This window comes from Leptidea sinapis, chromosome 43 (assembly GCF_905404315.1).
Source record: "Leptidea sinapis chromosome 43, ilLepSina1.1, whole genome shotgun sequence".
In the NCBI taxonomy this organism is placed as follows: domain Eukaryota; kingdom Metazoa; phylum Arthropoda; class Insecta; order Lepidoptera; family Pieridae; genus Leptidea; species Leptidea sinapis.
In genome coordinates this window covers 5692687-5712938 of record NC_066307.1, presented here as the reverse complement: position 1 = coordinate 5712938, position 20252 = coordinate 5692687, and the positions used below count along the sequence as shown (strand labels likewise).

General features: G+C 36.4%; 1 protein-coding gene across 2 annotated transcripts in view; it reads left to right on the top strand.

Annotated features, from left to right (window-relative positions):
* Window positions 1–20252, top strand: part of LOC126977024 (elongation of very long chain fatty acids protein 4-like) — a 33389-nt gene that overhangs the window by 9891 nt on the left and 3246 nt on the right. For both annotated transcript variants that reach the window (XM_050825678.1, XM_050825679.1), the window contains exons 2-6: window positions 2330–2420; window positions 6702–6970; window positions 13972–14143; window positions 15712–15839; window positions 16782–16931. In XM_050825678.1, coding sequence (XP_050681635.1) covers window positions 2330–2420; window positions 6702–6970; window positions 13972–14143; window positions 15712–15839; window positions 16782–16931 — 810 coding nt within the window. The remainder of the gene's footprint in view (window positions 1–2329; window positions 2421–6701; window positions 6971–13971; window positions 14144–15711; window positions 15840–16781; window positions 16932–20252) is intronic.

Genomic DNA, 20252 nt, shown 5'->3' with positions numbered 1-20252 from the left:
GGTTTTCAAGAATACAATATAAAATCACATCTTCTTTCGAGGGTTTCGACACAGAATGCTCGTCCCTTGCAGGAGCTGGAGGATTTGAACGATGATGGTGGACCTTTCAAACATGAGGGTACTTCTAAGTTTGATATAAGGAGTCACCATTTGTATTTGAAGTCTACTATCCATTTGAAATAATAGATTTATAACAAAATAATATCCTTTTACCTCGACATTGCGTGTTAGCAAATATTGTGCCCAGACTATAATATAGTTATTTGTATTATTAGTTATTTTTTTTGTTGTGAAACATCGTTGTGCCATGTCTGCTTTCTTCTCTCCATATTCTTAACACAGCTAAACCCAGTGCTTTCTAAAATATTAACGTTTAAGAAGATTTTAACTTAATTACTCCCGAGTCAAATTATATCACGTTTATATTCGAGCTTTACAGCAAATATTATCAAAATGAAATTAGCCCTAATTTTCAAACAACAATGCCAGGTTGAAATAATGTTATGTTATTTAAAACGCTGGAGCCTGCAGCGAACAAAGGTTTACAGGAATATATTCGACGATATTAAATTAATACTGTTATGTTATTCGATATTTAAGGTTACGATTCTCGAAAATAGCATCTGCTGTGTTTTGTTCGTACAATATAATTTAAAAGTTATTTCTTATTTTGTTAGATGTTACATACAAAAAAAAGATAAACGCGCCACAAATTAGGATATCATCACCACCATTTGGATGTATGGTCGTTCTCCACAGTGCGGTTTTCAAAGAGATTTCTTCCACGTACTACAAACCTGTGGAATGAGCTTCCTTGTACGGTCTTTCAGGGACGATAAGACATGGATACCTTCAAAAAAAGCGCTACCTTAAAGTCCGGTAACGCTTCTGTAATTTCTTTGGTATTGCAAGAGCATGTAGGCGGCGGAGATCTCTTAACACCAGGTGTCTCGTACACTTGGTTGCCGTCCTTTTCCATAAAAAAGTGTAGATTTTTTTTAATCATGAATTTTTCAAAATATCCAAGCGATTTATAAAACCTAAATATTAAACAAAATTAACAAAAAAATGTACTTTATTCAAGAAAGCTTAATGCGGAAAGTGGATTACCTTTACGATATAGCTTTAATTGAGTATTATTTTAAGTCTCTTTCAGGTTCGATTAACTGAAAATGCACAGACGTTCTAAATGAGAATTTATTACATCATTACATTTAACATAATGTTTTTGGAAGCCTCATTTTGAGGTAATTCTCATTTGGACCTTAAAATTAATAACTGAAAATAATTATTTTGTGAAAGGAAAAGAGACTTTATTACACGAATAACACATTATTATCAAAATCACTTTATAATTTTTATCATACCTGAAGGGAAAACTTTGTAATAAGGCGATTTTTTGGTCTTCTTAACTATAACACTATCTTTCTATAACAATATATTTAACGCTTTTCGGCGATTCATAAAAATTTAAAAATTTCAATTTCTACTCATAAAATTCATCGCGATATGGATTACAATGAATATTTTTTTATATGAATAAGAATGACAAACGAGCATATAGGTCCTCCTGCTCATCCTACTAAACTAAAAAAGCTATAAAGAAATTATAAAATAATAATAATAAAACTATGAAAAAAATTAACATCAGAAAATAATAAATTTACACAAAAGGACAAGCAAGTTGAAGCCTCGCCTAGTATCGGAATACTGGGTCTCAAAATCTCGAGCGATTGCCAATTCCGTGGTCATCTGGAGAGCATAGCCAAATTGTCTTCGTCATTAATATAGCACGGCAATACTTCAAGCCGGCCCACATACTAGCGCTCTACAAAGCGCAGGTCCGGCCACACATGGAGTATTGCTGTCACCTCTGGTCTGGCGCACCCCAGTATCAGCTCGATCCATTTGACCGCGTGCAACGCAGAGCAGCTTGAATTGTCAGGGACCCAGTGCTCTGTGAACGGCTGGATCTCTTGACGTTGCGTAGAGACGTCGCTTCATTGTGTGTCTTCTACCGCATTTATCATGGGGAGTGTTCCGAAGAGCTGTTTAACCTGATTCCTGCCGCCACCTTCACATGACACGTCACAAGTTAGGATATCATCCCCACCATCTGTGTGGCGGTCCCCCACAGTGCGGTTTTCAAGGAGCTAAATTTACACAAAAGTACAAGAATATATAACATCTTTTAACTAAGCATCCTCCTAATTATATAAATGCATGAAAAGATTTTTATACAATATTTTGACAATATATTCAGTTTGGTAATCCCACGTCTCCATTAGCATTTTATTTTTATATTAATTTATTGCTTCTTTTGTTTCAGATAATAAAAATAATGGCTACTATAGTGAATTCAACGCAAAGTGTCTTAAAAGATACCTACGATTATTATTTATGGACGCTTTCATTGTCTGGTAAGTTTTTTTTATTCAATTTCAGTTCTCGATTATATTAGGGTCCTAGGTTTTATCTCGTACAAACCACACCCTGTTTGGAATAGCTCACTGTCTTCCTTCGGTGAACAATGTACCATTCTAGAATTTTCCTGAATCTTTCATTGCTACATCGTTTTCTGTCTGAATTTGATCATTATTTTCAACTTATCGGAGTCGAATAATTTAATAATTAAAGATTGTCAAAAAATCATTGAAAACCATGTTTTTTTTAGTCGAGGCAACAAACAGTCATTTTCAGATACAGTAGTAGGCATAACTAAAGACCTATAGTGACTAAACTGACTACGCTATAGTAATATTCATTTCTAAATGTTCTGTCTAATAGATTATATTATATATATTTTGAAATTATCATAATATTTTCTTCTCAACTAGAGTTGTAGGCTAGAGTCTAGACAAATTATTTTGCAATTGAGTTCAAATAAGAACAGATTGTTCAATGTTATCAAATGTTATCATATCAAATGTGTTCAATGTGAAGTAGATTTTTTTGTGCTATCAAATATTGGTTTGTTTGCCCTGTGGTTCCCCGGGGCATAAAAAAGAATAGGGGAGTCCCAGGCCCAAGAGTCGCATAAGAGGCTAGAGTCGAGAGAAACTGGGCGTCATTAATAGAGTACGGCAATACTTCAAGTCGGCCCACATTCTTGCGCTCTACAAAGCGAAGGTCCGGCCACACATGGAGTATTGCTGTCATCTCTGGTCTGGCGCACCCCAGTATCAGCTCGATCCGTTTGACCGCGTGCAACGTAGAGCAGGTTGAATTGTCGGTGACCCAGTGCTTTGTGTTCCGAAGAGCTGTTCCACCTGATTCCTGCCACGAATTCCGCATTCGCAGGACATGTAACTATATAGGATATCATCGCGACTATCTGTGTAGCGGTCCACCACAGTGCGGTTTCCAAGGAACTTTCTTTCACGTATTAAAAAGCTGTGGAATGAGATTTCTTATGCGGTGTTTCTGTGACAATACGATATGGTTACCTGCAAAAAAAACGCGTACACCTTCTTTAAAGGCCGGCAACACTCCTGTGATTCCTCGTGTGGGCGTCGATGATTACTTAACACTAGGTGACCCGTGTCCTCGTTTGTTCTCCCCATTCCATAAAAAACATCTAAATCTAAAAATTAGTTTCATTTTATTTTCTGTCTACTCTGAAAATTCAATCCTTAATAATTGTATGATTTACAAATAAGATCTTGAAAGCAATTCATAGATTATGCAAATTGATGGGATTATTTGCCTAATTCTCTTTATGTTCTCGTTAATACCGTTTATTTTCACCATTTAATTAAATTTATTTGAAAAGTAAAGCTTTTGCCTTTTAGTTATATGAAATAGTTTTTCAACAAATATTTTTGTACATAATACTGTTAATAACCGTAAAACAATATAGTTTACCGAATTGCATTTTCTTAATTTCCAACGAAAACCTAATTACGAAGATTTAGAAGCCATACCACTGATAAATTTTCTCGTCACTGGTAAGATGGTGAAAATTGATGTAGGAACAGGTAGGTAAGTCTATTTATAGAATAGGGGGACAGACCACCAATATACCTTCATCTTAATTGTGAATTTCCATTTATCAACATGAATTTACACGAATAACCCCAAGAATCGCTACTCATCTCAAGGCTCATCGATTTGTTAATTGAACATCTGGTAGAAATCGCAAGCAACTATATAGTGTTCATTTTTTTTTACAAAAGAGGTGCTTTATTGATATGAAACATTATTCAAAGAATCAAACGCTTCGAAACATTTTCAATTTCGATTTTAGTGAACAATAGCATTCAGCCGGACGGAATAACGTCGGATGGCAGTCTCCTTTGGAGCTTTCGAGTTTAGCAGCTTATTCTAGTGCAGCGGTTTTGATCGTATGAAGATAGCCGTGAAAATCTCTCAAAAGGATCACCGACGCTGATAATCTCCCCGACAGATTTACATATTTTTAATTTAGTTCACAAATTATAATACATAAACTATTTATAAGCAAATTATAATTAATATATTCTGATCCGGAAACCAAGATGGCAAAAATGAAGATATTGTGATATAAATATTTATGATATTTTACGAAAAGAAATAAGAGGAATTAAATTTAAAAAATTCCCATAATAAACCGTGATTGACGCTTCATAAAATAAATAGACTGAATTTTAGTCTCATGAGTAAATAAAACGGTAAAATAAATACTCATTTGGTTCATGTGGGTCGTAATTCATTCAACAAATGAGTTGAAGAGACAAGTTTTGGTGCCAATCTTTTGTTTACTCCATTTTTATCGTTAACAATAATAAGCCATTTATTCCATAACCCTTATTTTACAAACAAATGTTAGTAGTTTAAAGATCTTAAAATTTAATGTTTGTTTTATTTAAAGTGACCAAATTAATTATTTCTTCCTTATACAATTTTGCTTATGGACCCAATTTTGGGTATAGGCCTCCTCCAACTTTTTCCATTTTTCCCTATTCTTGCCCTGATCGATCTAGTTTCTCCCCACCGCCTGCACGATGTCATCTGCCTATCGCTGCTTTGGTCTACCAGCACCCTCCATTTTTATCCTTATTATTACTAAAATATGCTCCGAGAGTTCAAATCATATGCAGCTGCCCTGTTTTATTTATTTATTACAATTTATGTATTAAGTCAATGAGGTATATTTTTTTTTATTGATTCGTAATGAAGATTGCGATCCAACAAGGCACATTATATTATATTATACGTCTCATTAAATTAACTTGTCCATTAAACCCTTACTTTAAGGGTTATGTTTAAATTGAAATAAGCAATAATTGAGAATTTTTTTTAGTAATTTGTTGTGGAATATTATATTTTAGCGATATAGCGATATACAAACGTCACTTTACGGGCCATTCCAACCCAGATCACGTCACTATTAGGCAAACTGTACCGTCTTAAATCATGTCAACTACACTACAAATATTATTAAAGTGAAACTTTTATTACATCGTCTCAAACTTTTTCGTCTGTGTGTTGCATGTCGCGTGACGGTCGGGCGGCGCCTATAGTTCGTAGCAGCTGACCGTGTAGTTTTTTAATATGTATATAAAATCTAAAAATATTAGTTGGAGACTTGGTCTACTTTTATTATTTCCCATTATCATTGCAATTTTACAAGTAAAAAATTAAGATTGATAAAGCGATTTTTATACCCTTAATGGAATTATTTATTCCAAAAATTTTTAGTTAAATGTCTATAATGTGATAAATAGTTTCAATTTTACCGTGGTTTCATATAACCACACAATCCTTTTTTATTTCTTAAATAAACAAAGTTATGACATTGTTAAAAATTATACCGTAGACAAAATGATTAAATTTTAATTAAAATTGCCACTTACAACTTTATTGTTCACCGACAAAACGCTGCGGCCGTTTAAAATTTTACGATAACGCAAATTTACTTAATGGCGTGATATAATGGAATATTAAGAATACTTTCCTTTACAATCATAATAGGGAATAATATTGTTCTATAGATATGTGGTGATTAACCATAAAGTTCAAATTATCTTATAGTTAAAATTTGTGATGTGGCAAAGAAAATGCCCCGGGATCTTAGTATATTAACTGGATCATTTCCATTTTATTTCATCTTCATTTATGCTTTTATAAAAAAGGAAACTTTACTCACAAATTTCTAGATAGTGATCACGGCCGCAAATCACGCCAAGTCAAACATGTGATGCATTATCATCCGGTCATTAATGAAACACTGGATCTTCTTCTTCGGTAAATTTGCATTCTACATGGTCAAATGTTATCTGAGATCAGATATGGATCTAAATACTCCCCCATAACACATGTAAAAGACTTCCAATAGCATCGAGGTGAGCTGTCGAGGAGTATCGAGTGCTAGAGAGAGATTGATGAGGTTATAATCACAACATATCGTAAACAATTTCTATTGGCTACTGTGGATTTTTTATATAAGATCTATGTTTCTTATGTAGGTAGTTTGTACGAGCATTCCATGCAGGTTGTGAAGTTTATGAAATACCCAGATACTCTTGAATAAATGATATTTGATATGATTAGAATTGATTTAACCACGAGGTTTCTTACTAAGCAGAAACAATATTGATCTCTCACCATGAACGATTCGTATTTACAGCTACCATTTTTGATAATGTAAAATTTCCGCCCAAACTAATTACACCCTTAGGTTTTACTACTAATATTACTTCATGTATATTTTATTGTTTCAGATAAAAGAACAGAAGGGTGGCCGCTAGTCGATTCTCCAGCTCCAACCTTTATATATACCCTTCTCTATCTTTTTATTGTTTGGATCGGTCCCAAACTTATGAAAAACAGACAACCATTCAAATTGATATGGCTACTGGTACCCTACAACCTGGCAATGGCTGCCTTGAATGCCTACATTGCGGTACGACTACTAACAGCCTCGTTCAGATTGAGATACAGCTATATATGTGAGCCTTGTCGACAGAAATACGACCCTGATGAACTACAAGTGAGTTTTATCCTAATTATGTTTTATTATTTTGTTGTATGCTATGTTTATATGGTGCTTACTATTATATTATACTCCTTAAGTTTAGAAATTGGTCCCAAACTAATCGAATGACCACATTTAATACTTATAGAATATATTGAATTTAATATCAATACAAATTATGTCGGTCTCAGGCAGCCACCAACTTCAAAGTTGTAGCGGATTATTTTTTAGTTTATAGCTACCTTGCTCGTTTTAAAGTATGCTTTATGATTGTTTGAGGGTGTGACCTTTAAGAAGATTTTGGTGCCCATTTGCTTTTCTTTTTCGTCAGAACTTTGATATGTTGTTTATAAGGCAAAATCAGTACGTGCCTCTACTCAAAGATTTCATCATTCCCGACCGCACGGCTTGGAGTTAAGGATTATACCCGTCCTACACCAAAGAATCTGCCCTTGCTGGACTCCCGACCAAACGACCGTGTTTGTCGTCATTGTAAAAATACTGCTTCAACTAATTTGACACGTGTCTTGCCTCTACACGAGGCATCTCCAGGAGAAATCTCCAAAAATATCACAAATTGTAAATCTATCTCGTCCTTTTTGGAATCAGTCGTAAATGAAACCTGTATGAGGCATAATGAGAAACAGAAAAATTAACTAATATTAAAAAAGGCCCACCCTTATCCATTTTATTATCGCCTTAACCTAATCCTCATTTTGCTGCTTTTCGTTAAAATTTAATTATTACATAATTAAAAAAACAAACTTCGGTACTCTTTTTAATAAGAAGATATTATTATAAACTTTTTACGTTCAAAGCTTAGACGATAATTTGTAAAGTACGTTGCATACGATGAAAGAAGTCCCAACAAGAAGATTATCGGGAGCAAGATGCTTAATAAATCGTTTAATTAAATTTTAGACGGCGGTACCTATAATAAATTAACAACTATTGCCTCTCTTAGAAGATTCGTTTACGAAAACTCTTACAATTTACTCAACAATGCTTAATTGTATTTGGGAAAATAATTAATACTTTCTCATAACTTTATCGCATGTGAAGTTATAAAGAAGTTGAGTATTTCTTTTCAGATTATTCATAAATTGATACGATTGTAGATTATTATTTGTTATACAAGAGTCCAAGAAAAACATTGAACCAAAGCAACATACTTGCTACTAAAATTTCAAGCGTTCTTTGTCAAGCATGTAGCCTGAGCCAATTTGTAAGGGTTTTAACAATCTCTCGAGTCTTGAAATGTACGATACAGTATATGGCATAGTCATAGCAAATGTAGACTCTTCTAAATATTCAAAATATTTAACTGCTAATCCTTATATCTTGAATACGCGGCAGAAAAGTTCGAATTCTGAACGAATGGTGACTGACAAAAAAGTAATGACTATGCGTTAAGTATAACAGGGCTGTCCATGAAACACAAAAAAATCCAGAAGAACAAAAGTATAGCGATACATCAGTTGCGTGCTGATAATACTAATACAACATTACATGCAAAAATTATTACTGCAAGAACATAGGCATGTTTTAAAGCTCGAATGTTTCAAAGTTTCAAAGTACTTCTAGGTCCATGCGTGGCATCAATGTCACTTAGCCTTATAGAGGACGATGATACTAATACTGTCGAAAGTTTTAATAGCGATGCTGCTATATTGTTTACTGCAAATAGCAATATTATTGTAGATAATTCAAAATCATAAAATTATACTATTGCTATTTGCGCAGCTATTAGAAACAAAAGAAAACAGCTGCGACGATATCTGTCCGCCAAAATCTTGTAGCTGCGGGCGTCCCACGCAGCGGGCGGACCTTGCGCGGGATCTTTATCACCTCATATGAAAATTTTCGCTGGCAACTTAAAATGAAAGGCGTAATCTCCAAAAGCATTGTTTCGAATTTTGGTACAAATAAATAATTAAATATCTTAAAACTACACAAAAATTAATTTTCTTTACTAGATATTTCAGTATAGGTAGTAGTAATTTCTACTTTTCCGTAGTGTAAGCATTTTAATGTTAAACTTGGCACCAACTAGTTTATACAACGTACAACGTTCCAACAACTATGCATGCTAAATTGTGATTTTTTGTAATCGTTTTGTATTTTCTTCTCAGTAAACCATTTAATATCAAGATACCAGTATCAAACGTCTGGGTTCATTATAAAGTCTGTGCTGTTATTAGTTGGAGAGTTTTCTCATTAAGAAGCATTTTTGCAGGAAAAGTTAGCACCAATTTATCAAAACAAACGTTCTCGTCTGTTTTCTACTTGGTGTGAAATCCAAGACCTCTGGTCTTTTAAATTTTTGTTTTTGTGAATGATAGTTTGCCCTGTACTTTTCCCGTGGCGTAAAAAGAATAGGGGAGTCCCAGGCCCATGGGTGTCGCGGGTGGCCTAGTGCCGCTATGTTTCGCATAGGTTAGTGTCGAGGACCGGTGGCCATTCCCCCCCCCTCCACCCGAATATGACAGCGGAATCTAAAAAGATTTTACCCCAGGAGGGTACCGGCTCTACCAGAGTCGGAGAATCCCTCCCCGAGCACTCTAGCTCGGGCTGCCCTTCGTATTCTGGGGAGGGCACAGAACCGCGCATGACCAAGGACAAACGAGGCAGTAACACCACGGCACCCCGCTCCACACTCAACGTGGACTTTTGCAATATCAGGGGAATTCACTCCAATTTAAACGCCGTCCACCACCACCTTGAGACGGCGAAACCAGCTTTGTGTTTCCTTACTGAGACGCAGATATCTCGACCTAGCGATACGTCATATTTAACGTACCCCGGGTACAAAATTGAGCACAATTTTTTGCCTCATGCCGGGATATGTGTGTACGTTAGGGAGGATATCTGCTGTCGCCGTCTCGGCAATTTTGAGGGTAGGGACCTGTCCACTCTCTGGCTCCGCGTAGATTTTGAGGACCGCGTCCGCATCTATGCGTGTGTCTACAGGTCCCATAGTGGTAACGCAGAAACCGATCATCTCATGGGCTGCGTTCAAGCGGCAATTGACGACGTGCTTGCACAGATCCCCTCCGCTGAAATCGTAGTCTTGGGTGATTTCAACGGGCACAATGCCGAATGGCTTGGATCACGTACCACAGACTACGCAGGGCGATCTGTGCATAATTTTGCATTGGCGTACGGTCTGTCCTAATTGGTTGAGTCGCCATCGTGGCTCCCGGATGTGGATAGCCACATGCCGTCCTTATTAGATCTTCTGCTGACTTCACATCCCGATGGTTATCAGGTCATAGTCGACGCCCCTCTCGGTACGTCCGACCATTGCCTGGTTAGGAGTGTAGTACGCCCACGTCGCAGACCACCAGCGACCCGCCGCGTTTGGCACTACAAGTCAGCAGATTGGGATTGGATGCGTTCCTGTTTTGCATCCTACCCTTGGGGCAGGGTTTGTTTCCCTTCGGATGATCCTAGTGCCTGCGCCGTTGCAGTAGCCGATGTGATACTACAGGGTATGGATATTTTTATACCAAACTCTGTAGTGCCCATCGGTGGCAGATCACAGCCCTGGTTCGATGCGTCAGTTAAAGCAGCATCTGACTGCAAAAAACAGGCGTATCAAGCTTGGGTTCCGGCGCTGGGCACAAAGGATCCAAACTGCACAGTTCTTAAGAGGAAATACAACCGTGCCTCCAGATTTTTTAAGCGGCAAATCGCCCGTGCAAAGTCAAAACACGTCGTCAAAATCGGTGAGCAGCTTTCCAGTTACCCGACCGGAACACGCAAGTTCTGGTCGTTGTCGAAAGCTGCTCTTGGTAACTTCAGCCAGCCGTCCATGCCGCCGTTACACATGAGGAATGACACCTTGGCCCATACGGCAAAAGAGAAAGCTGATCTTTTGAGCACTCTTTTCACCTCCAACTCGACTCTTGACGACAACGGAAATACACCGCCGACCATCCCGCGGTGTCAGAGCTCTATGCCTCAAGTACAGTTCAGACAGAAAAATGTTAGGCGAACTCTGTTTTCGTTGGACGTCAGGAAGTCGAGCGGGCCGGATGGCATTTCTCCAATCGTGCTTAGAACGTGTGCCCCTGAGTTGACACCGGTGCTAACGCGTTTATTCCGGCACTCTTATTCTAAAGGCGTAGTCCCTGACTCATGGAAGTCAGCCCTTGTCCATTCGATCCAAAAAAAGGAGACAGTTCGGATTCGGCAAACTACAGGCCTATTGCTATTACCTCCCTGCTCTCCAGAATCATGGAGAGCATAATTAGCCGTCAGCTCTTGGTATATCTAGAGGGTCACCAGTTGATCAACGACCGACAATACGGGTTTCGCCATGGTCGGTCGGCAGGTGATCTTCTGGTATACCTAAAACATAGATGGGCAGCGGCTATTGAAAGCAAGGGGGAAGGCCTGGCAGTTAGCCTGGATATAGCGAAGGCCTTTGATCGTGTATGGCACAAGGCGCTCCTCTCCAAACTTCCATCATTTGGGCTTCCCGAGAGCTTGTGCAAGTGGACCTCCAGCTTCCTCACTGGGCGCAGCATACAGGTCGTTGTCGACGGATATTGCTCGAACCCGAAGCCCGTGAATGCTGGAGTGCCCCAAGGCTGTGTGCTGTCTCCCACGCTGTTTCTTCTGCATATCAATGATATGTTGGACACCTCCAACTTTCATTGCTATGCAGACGACAGCACTGGTGATGCCGTATACACTGGCCATGCAGGTCTCTCTCGGGAAATCGTCGACCAGTGCCGGGAGAAACTTGTGTCTTCTATCGAGTCCTCTCTTGAGAAGGTCGCGGAATGGGGAAAATTGAACCTTGTCCAATTCAACCCCCAGAAGACTCAAGTTTGCGCGTTTACCACTAAAAAAGCCCATTTGTCGTATCACCGCTCTTCGACAACACTTCCCTCAAAGCCTCGCCTAGTATCGGAATACTGGGTCTCGAAATCTCGAGCGATTGCTAATTTCGTGGTCATCTGGAAGGCAAAGCCACTGGGCGTCATTAATAGAGCACGGCAATAATTCAAGCCGGCCCACATACTAGCGCTCTACAAAGCGCAGGTCCGGCCACACATGGAGTATTGCTGTCATCTCTGGTGTGGCGCACCCCAGTATCAGCTCGACCCATTTGACCGCGTGCAACGCAGAGCAGCTCGAATTGTCGGGGACACAGTGCTCTGTGAACGGTTGGATCACTTGGCGTTGCGTAGAGACGTCGCTTCATTGTGCGTCTTCTACCGCATTTATCACGGGGAGTGTTCCGAAGAGCTGTTTAACCTGATTCCTGCCGCCAAATTCCACCTTCGCACGATACGCCACAAGTTAGGATATCATCCTCACCATCTGGATGTGTGGCGGTCCTCCACAGTGCGGTTTTCAAGGAGCTTTCTTCCACGTACTACAAAGCTGTGGAATGAGCTTCCTTGTGCGGTGTTTCCGGGACGATACGACATGAGTACCTTCAAAAAAAGCGCGTACACCTTCCTTAAAGGCCGGCAACGCTCCTGTGATTCCTCTGGTGTTGCAAGAGATTGTGGGCGGCGGTGATCACTTAACAACAGGTGACCCGTACGCTCGTTTGTCCTCCTATTCCATAAAAAAAAAAGTTTAGTATTATAGCCAGTAAATAGAAGCCATAAGAGACACAATATGGGAATAATTAAAACTAAACACAAGTGCCTTTGCCTTTGCTAAGACCAGTGAGCAAAATATTTTGATCACTCAATTCAAACATGAAGTTTCATATCTACACTATTGACTGATTAAGGGTTCCTTTATGAGAAGTTAATCCTGGATGTCTGCTAATACTTGTTAGTGACTTCTAAAGTATTTACAAATAAATCTAAAAAAATATTTAAGTAAGAGGGCACTCATAAGTTTTTTAACATCGTATAAGATGTATTACTTTTTAAATTATATTCTTGTTTATGACTGTGGAAGCCATTTATACTTTTATACATTCATCATTTTGATTTTTATTTATTGCAATAGCGGCACAAGTTATGTAATCTGTCAAAATTTCAGCTGTATAACTATTGTCCCAGTAGACATATGTATCAAAACGGAAACTAGAGCTTCCGAAGAGCTGTTTAACCTGATTCCTGCCGCCGAATTCCACCTTCGCACGACACGCCACAAGTTAGGATATCATCCCCACCATCTGGATGTGTGTCAGTCCTCCACAGTGCGGTTTTAAAGGAGCTTTCTTCCACCTACTACAAAGCTGTGGAATGAGCTTCCTTGTGCGGTGTTTCCGGGATAATACGACATGGGTACCTTCAAAAAAAGCGCGTACACCTTCCTTAAAGGCTGGCAACGCTCTTGTGATTCCTTTGCTGTTGCAAGAGAATGTGGGCGGCGGTGATCACTTAACACCAGGTGACCCGTACGCTCGCTTGTTCTCCTATTCCATAAAATAAAAAAAACTAAGCCTTGTTGTAAAAACACTTACCTACATGTGCGTACACTCCATTGAAGCAACAGGGTTATCAGGTTATTTTTCTAACTGACTTTAAAAAAGGAGTTTTGGAACGAAGTTCCTTATGGGGCAGAGCGTAAAAAAGTAAAAAGCGTAAGATTTTATGTATAGTATAAATATGATAGCTATACAGTGTATAATGCAATATTATAGTCTACAAGATGACTGTTATGTAATGTTTTTAACTAACAACGTGACGAAAAACTTGATAATTTTTTGCAGCCGCCATATTGAATTTTCATTTTGGCAGCATGTTTGTGTGAATGTGTCATTTCGAACGTTTGTAGTTGGTTTCCGTACTGGTACATATGTCTACTGTGCTATTGTGGTTAATGAGATGCAGCTCGATGACAGACAGTCGAAAGTTTGTTTAGTTACGTGAACATTAATAAATACTTTCGATGAAATTTTAGACCCAACACCAAATTTAGGTAATACCATTTTGTTTACTTCTTGCTGTATTCAATCGTCGATAATAGTAAAAGAATGTGCAGGTAAAATATATAAAAACAATTAAGGTCTTAATATCAGTTTTAATGTTTTTTAGATTGCCGATGCAGTGTGGTGGTACTACTTCTCGAAACTACTCGAATTCTGTGACACTTTCTTCTTTATATTGAGGAAGAAGGACGAACAGCTAACGTTTCTGCACGTGTACCATCATTCGACAATGTTTTCGTTTTGGTGGATCGGCATCAAATGGGTACCGAGTGGATCCAGTAAGTATTGATTTATATTTTGGAATTTGGAATGGAAATATACGGAGACATAAAATAGGTTAGGACTGGTGAAGTTATTAATGGCAACTCTGAATTTGAAAAATTTCAATATCACTTGGCTTATTACTTGGACTTCATTCATTTCATTTTAAAAGTTCTTTATTCAAGTAAAAATATAAAGAAAGTACATTACTTGACACAATCAAAGAAATAACAATCTTAAATTTAATACATTTTAACGGCAACATTGCCTTATAGAAACGATATGTTTAATGAGTATGAATTAACATCGGACGTATATAAAACTTAAAATAATAACAGATATTTTATATTATAATGTGTACCTTTGGAGAGGTAGGAAACACTTGTTTACTAAAATATTCAAAATGTTTAGCTTTGTATTATGCAATCATTAAGTCATTACTGATGGCACATGTAATAAGTTAATCCCAATAATTAATTGAAGGTAGGTTGAAAATAAAATACTGGTACATACTCGTATAACGTTTTGTTCAAAGCGGTGATTAGCTTGTGCATATTTCATTGTTCTTATCAAACTGGTTTAGCAAATGGTGATGGGGCAGTTTATATCGATTAAACGTTTCGATAAACGGAAGGTAATTTTTTTTTGTTTTGCCATAAATTATTTGGAATTCTTCAATATAAATCGTCTATTATTTTAGATTTGTGATATAATGTAATGAACAAAATGTTACAGAACTAGTTTGTATATTTACCCAGTACTTAATGTTTTTTTTATGCAAATAAAGGACCTGCCGATGTCAATGCGGTGCCGGTTAGGATTCCAGAAAAAAAAAACAAAATTCTGAGCTGCACTACAATAGCGCTCGTCACCTTGAGACATATTATGATGTTAAGTCTCATTTGCTCAATAATTTCACTAGCTACGGCGCCGTATACCGAAGCACAATAATGTTTACACACTACTTCACGGCAGAAATAGGCGCCGTTCTGGTACCAATAATCTAGCCGGCATTCTGTGCAAAGGAGCCTCCCACTGGTAAATATGAGTATTAATAATGCCTATGATGGGCGGCGGCATGTGTCTCCATAAAAGTGAGCCCGCACTGGTCCGTTTAATACTTTTTTCCAACTATTTTCTCATAGCGTGACTTATTTGAGAGTACGCGTAAGTAATTTGAAGTTCCAAGTGAATTCACAAACTAAGGCCAATTGCAAGTTTTGCAAAATCTGATTTGCACCGCACAGCTAATCTGTCGTTTTGGAATTAACTGCGTGCTTCAATATTCCCGAACCGATACAAATGCATATCTTGACTTGGTATTTCAGATGACCTTGGGTGGGTGGTTTTTTAATTTCCCTCACGTCAGCTTCTTGACTTGATTCTTGCTTTTGTCGAAATTTATTAATTGAACTATAATATCACCCGAAATATACCTGAATATGTCGAACAGAATCGAAATGTGAAAAAAATATGATCTCTGATATAACTTAACTTTGCCTGATAGTTTGTACCAAAGGTTCAACACATAAAAAGATTTCTACATGTATAGTTTATTGCATACTCTTGTTTATTTGTATTTCAGCATTTCTCCCAGCGATGGTGAACAGCGGTATTCACGTGTTGATGTACACATACTACGGACTGTCGGTGTTTGGTCCAAATGTCAGCCAGTATTTATGGTGGAAGAAGTATCTCACCATTTTGCAACTCGTAAGTGTTTGTAGAATAAGGATTCTTGTTACCTTTTTGCCCAAGTGCGATAATTACATGGAGGGTCATGGATAGTGATTTAGCTTATTTAAATAGATGATTATTGTATATCAAAACTATAATATATAACTCTTGTCGTATTGTAGTGGCTGAATGGTCTTGTCATCTGGAACTCTGAAATTAATTTAAATTAAATTTGTAATATATAATATTTTTAATTGAAACTTCGCAAAATGCCTATATGATTTATTTAAAGTATGCATGGATTAATCCGATGTGTTAAATAATTCTTGTGGTCTTATTAAATTATTAATGAACATTTTCTTTTTTAACTTTCTCGCTTAAGTCGTTGAAAAATCGATAAAAGAGTATTTTTATTGCATCTTAGTTTACGTAGTTTGTAATAAAAATAATGTATAAAATAATGAAGCTATTAACGTTTATTAAAAAGACAGACAAACCACTTCTTCTATTTCAAAGCTCAACCTTTTCCTTATTGATGGTGATGGTAAAATGAATAATTGGAAAATATCATTTATGACATAATTGTCATTTCGTTAACGGTAATAAATACAGTGATATCGATTTGATTTATCCTAGTCAATGCTCCATAAATAGAAAAATGAAATGCGAGTATAGATGCAAGACTTGACATAGTTTGATGTAAAATATCATCATCAATTTGCGTAACACCGCTCATTACTATTATGCATACACTTCCATCTACAGTAAACACACAATTCATTCCAGCTAAAACAATTTTCGGTCAACGGATCAGCCTAGCTATCCAACGTGGAAATGCTGCCAGTATCCTTGGTACGCTTCCCCGTAATGATAGTTTTAATTTAATGTAATCATAGTATTCTTAATATATTTATAAGATTTGTTTTGTTTGAATGTATGGTGTTGCTATTTAAATATTACCAAATTTAATATCTTCAGATCCAGTTCACCTGCGCACTAGTCCTCGGCGTCAACGGCATCAGAACCGGTTGCGAATTTCCACTCTGGATGCATTACGTACTCATCATCTACATGATCTCTTTCATCGTTCTCTTTGGGAATTTCTATATGAAGGCATACATTGCAAAGGTAGGCTTCTTTTATAATTAAGTCAAGTTACAGCAAAGTTGATGATAAACTTACGAATAACTCAATATCGCTTCAACCAATTTCAATGATTCTTTGTTTATTGGAAAGAAAATACTTCAAAGATAGTGTGGTGAGAGTTTGGTTAGGTTCTAATTACGGATTCCATGACAAAGTGACGGAAATCTTCAATTCTTAGGAGCAAATTAACTATACTCGGCCGAATCTTTTTTATGCTATTCGGATAATTAAGTAATCTACCATAACATTTTTTCTGTCAAGTAATTGTTGTAGTCGAATATGATGATCAATGGGACTCCTTAACGACTTACAGTAATGGTGTGATCTGTGGAAGAACTTCTGTCTGTAATCAAATTGCAGAGCATTACGTTCATTGCTGCATTGAAAAATTTTATATATCTACACATACTTAGACAAATTATTAGTTAGCGTACTTCAAATTCACTAAAAAACATAAAATAAAACAAAATTAACAAAAAACAACCGACTTCAAAAATACTATTCCAAAACAATAGATATAATGTGCACTAAAAAGTATAAAAATAATTGCGTATTTTTATACAATCTAATTAATTAATCTAATTCTAGTTACGATTATTGTCATTTTTGGAGTCGGTGTCATGCAAGATAGGTTTGTAACTACATACATAGTTATAGATGAGATGTGCTTGAGTCGTGAGGAGGCGAGAGGCGAGAGCGGGTCGCGGCGGAAGGACACCGATTCCAAAAATAACAATAATCGTAACTAGAATTAGATTTATTAATTAGATTGTATAAAAATACGCAATTATTTATATACTTTTTAGTGCACATTTATATCTATTGTTTTGGATTAGTGTTTTTAAATTCAGTTGTTTTGTTGTTTTTATATTTTTTTTAATAGATAGAGTGACTGGAGAGGAAGTTTTATATGTATAATAACATCCATTAAATAGTGGAGAAATACTGTTATTTTTTAGGTTTCTAATGTGATGTCGTAAATAATTAAATTTTTTCCGCTTACATTGCAAAAACACAGGTTGAAAAAAACGAGATTTATCAAAATAATGTACTAAGTATTGTACACAATAACATTTTGTTGTCATTTACTTTTTACGACATTAATGGCTAATTTTCGAAGCGATTTTAACCAATACAGCATAAATCCTTATCTAATTTAATACCTTAAATGCATTGTTGATTTAATATAGATGTATATGGCCCTTTACAGTAAATTTTCAGTGAATGACATAGGCTATATATTTTAGACCCGTGAGAAACTGGAGCGGGCCACTAGATTTATATAAGTACTAGTCTCCCTCCCACCCCCACATTACACTGGTAAAGACACTCAACTTTTAACTCTACGCCCACAACTTTCAATGTCTGGGTTGTTTAAACCTTTGTTCACTTATTCATTAGAATAATGAATTTAAAAGACAATTATAATCTTAAACGAATGTATACATCTATACTTATTTAGTAGCGATGCAAGTAATGCTATTTTTAATTAAAGTTTTAATGATAACAATAAGTCAAACGTCGTCGCTACCAACTTAATGTATATACATCTCTAGAGAGTTACTCACCGGAGTCTGTTTGGTTGCGCAACATATTTGGTGGTGCGACCAGCTCGGACGCATCATGACTCTGGTGTTTGTATGGTGTCTAGTTTGATAGCTTACGGGCACGTTGGTGATGAGACTGGTTACGCCACCATGGTGAAATAAAGCGCTACATGACATGAAAATGTGGCATTGCTGTGATTTTGAGAAAACACATAATTTTCCTGTACCTAACTTTAAGTATCTTTTAATTTTAATAGGTTTCAATATAAATTTAAAAACTTTATGAAATAATTACCTAACTTATGGTGGGATTGATTGATTTTAGACTTCAGTTTGGGTAGCCAATATAAAATAGATATTTATTTGATTCAATTTTCGGAAATAAAACAAATTGTATACTACAATGTCAAAAATTTAACATTCCTACACAGACTATAGACTTTTTAAAAAAGGTGCCGGAGATAATATGGACTTTTGACCGAGGTGTTAAGTAAATACTATGAGTGAATAAGTTCATGCAATTCTCGTACAAATTAGCCCAATTATTAAGACTATTTTCTGGTGATAAAAATTGTTAATTCAGTAAGATTTTCGGAACATAAAAAGTCACTAAGTACCAGGTAAGGATTGTAGCTAAGTAGCTCATAAGGTCTAGGCTTTTCACCTTTAAAAATGCATGAGGACTGGATTTCTTTTTATTAAGTTGTTATTACTTCTTAAATTTTGTTTAAGTGTGTAGATAGCCTGTTCCTGAAACATATGGCGCGCTCTATGTATATAGTAATCTAAGAATCAGTACTATATTCATAAAACTATATTTATGTTTATATTCAAATTAAAATTCAAATATTTTTATTTAAAATAGGATGTGTAATCACTTATTGAAAGTCAAAAAACTACCACCCATTCCAAAATGAATGCCTCAGGCCTGACAAGAATGGGCGCAACAAACTCAGCGGGCTTTTTTTTTCATCAAAAATATGTTTTACAATTAAAGTAACATTTACAAAGTAACAAAGTAACATTGTACAATTAAACTTATTATTTAATAGCCTGACGGCGGTCGCTCCATTTCCAATCTGTGGTATCATTAAGAAAGTCATTTGTGTTATAGTAACCTTTACCACACAAACGTTTTTTAAAAATTCTTTTGAATAACGTAATACTTTTGTTTTGAACATTCTCTGGGATCCCGTTGTAAAAGCATATACACCGCCCCACAAAAGACTTGTTAACTCGACTTAGTCGAGTAGTAGGCATTATAAGCTTATGTCTGTTCCTGGTGTTAACATTATGGTTATGACAGTTTCTGGCAAAATCACTTATATGCCTATGAACATACATTACATTATCAAGAATATATTGAGAAACAACAGTCAAGATATTAATTTTTTGAATTTTGCTCTCAATGATTCCTTAGGGCCTAAGTTATAAATAGCGTGAATAGCCCTCTTTTGCAGCACAAATATTGTATTAATATCGGCAGCGCTGCCCCACAGCAATATACCATAGGACATAATACTGTGGAAGTAACTAAAGTATAACAGTAATAATGATCTGTTTGGTCCAAGAAACAGCATATGAGCTATAGATTATCACTGATGTTGATAAATAATATAGGAAGGTGTATAAAAATATTACAACTTTTGTGATTGACATGCGTTAGATCTGATTTGTTATGAGTCGATATTTAAACCAACTCAATAAATCATCATAGTAACTGTTAACGAAAGCTCTCAATCCGTCCGACGGGCCC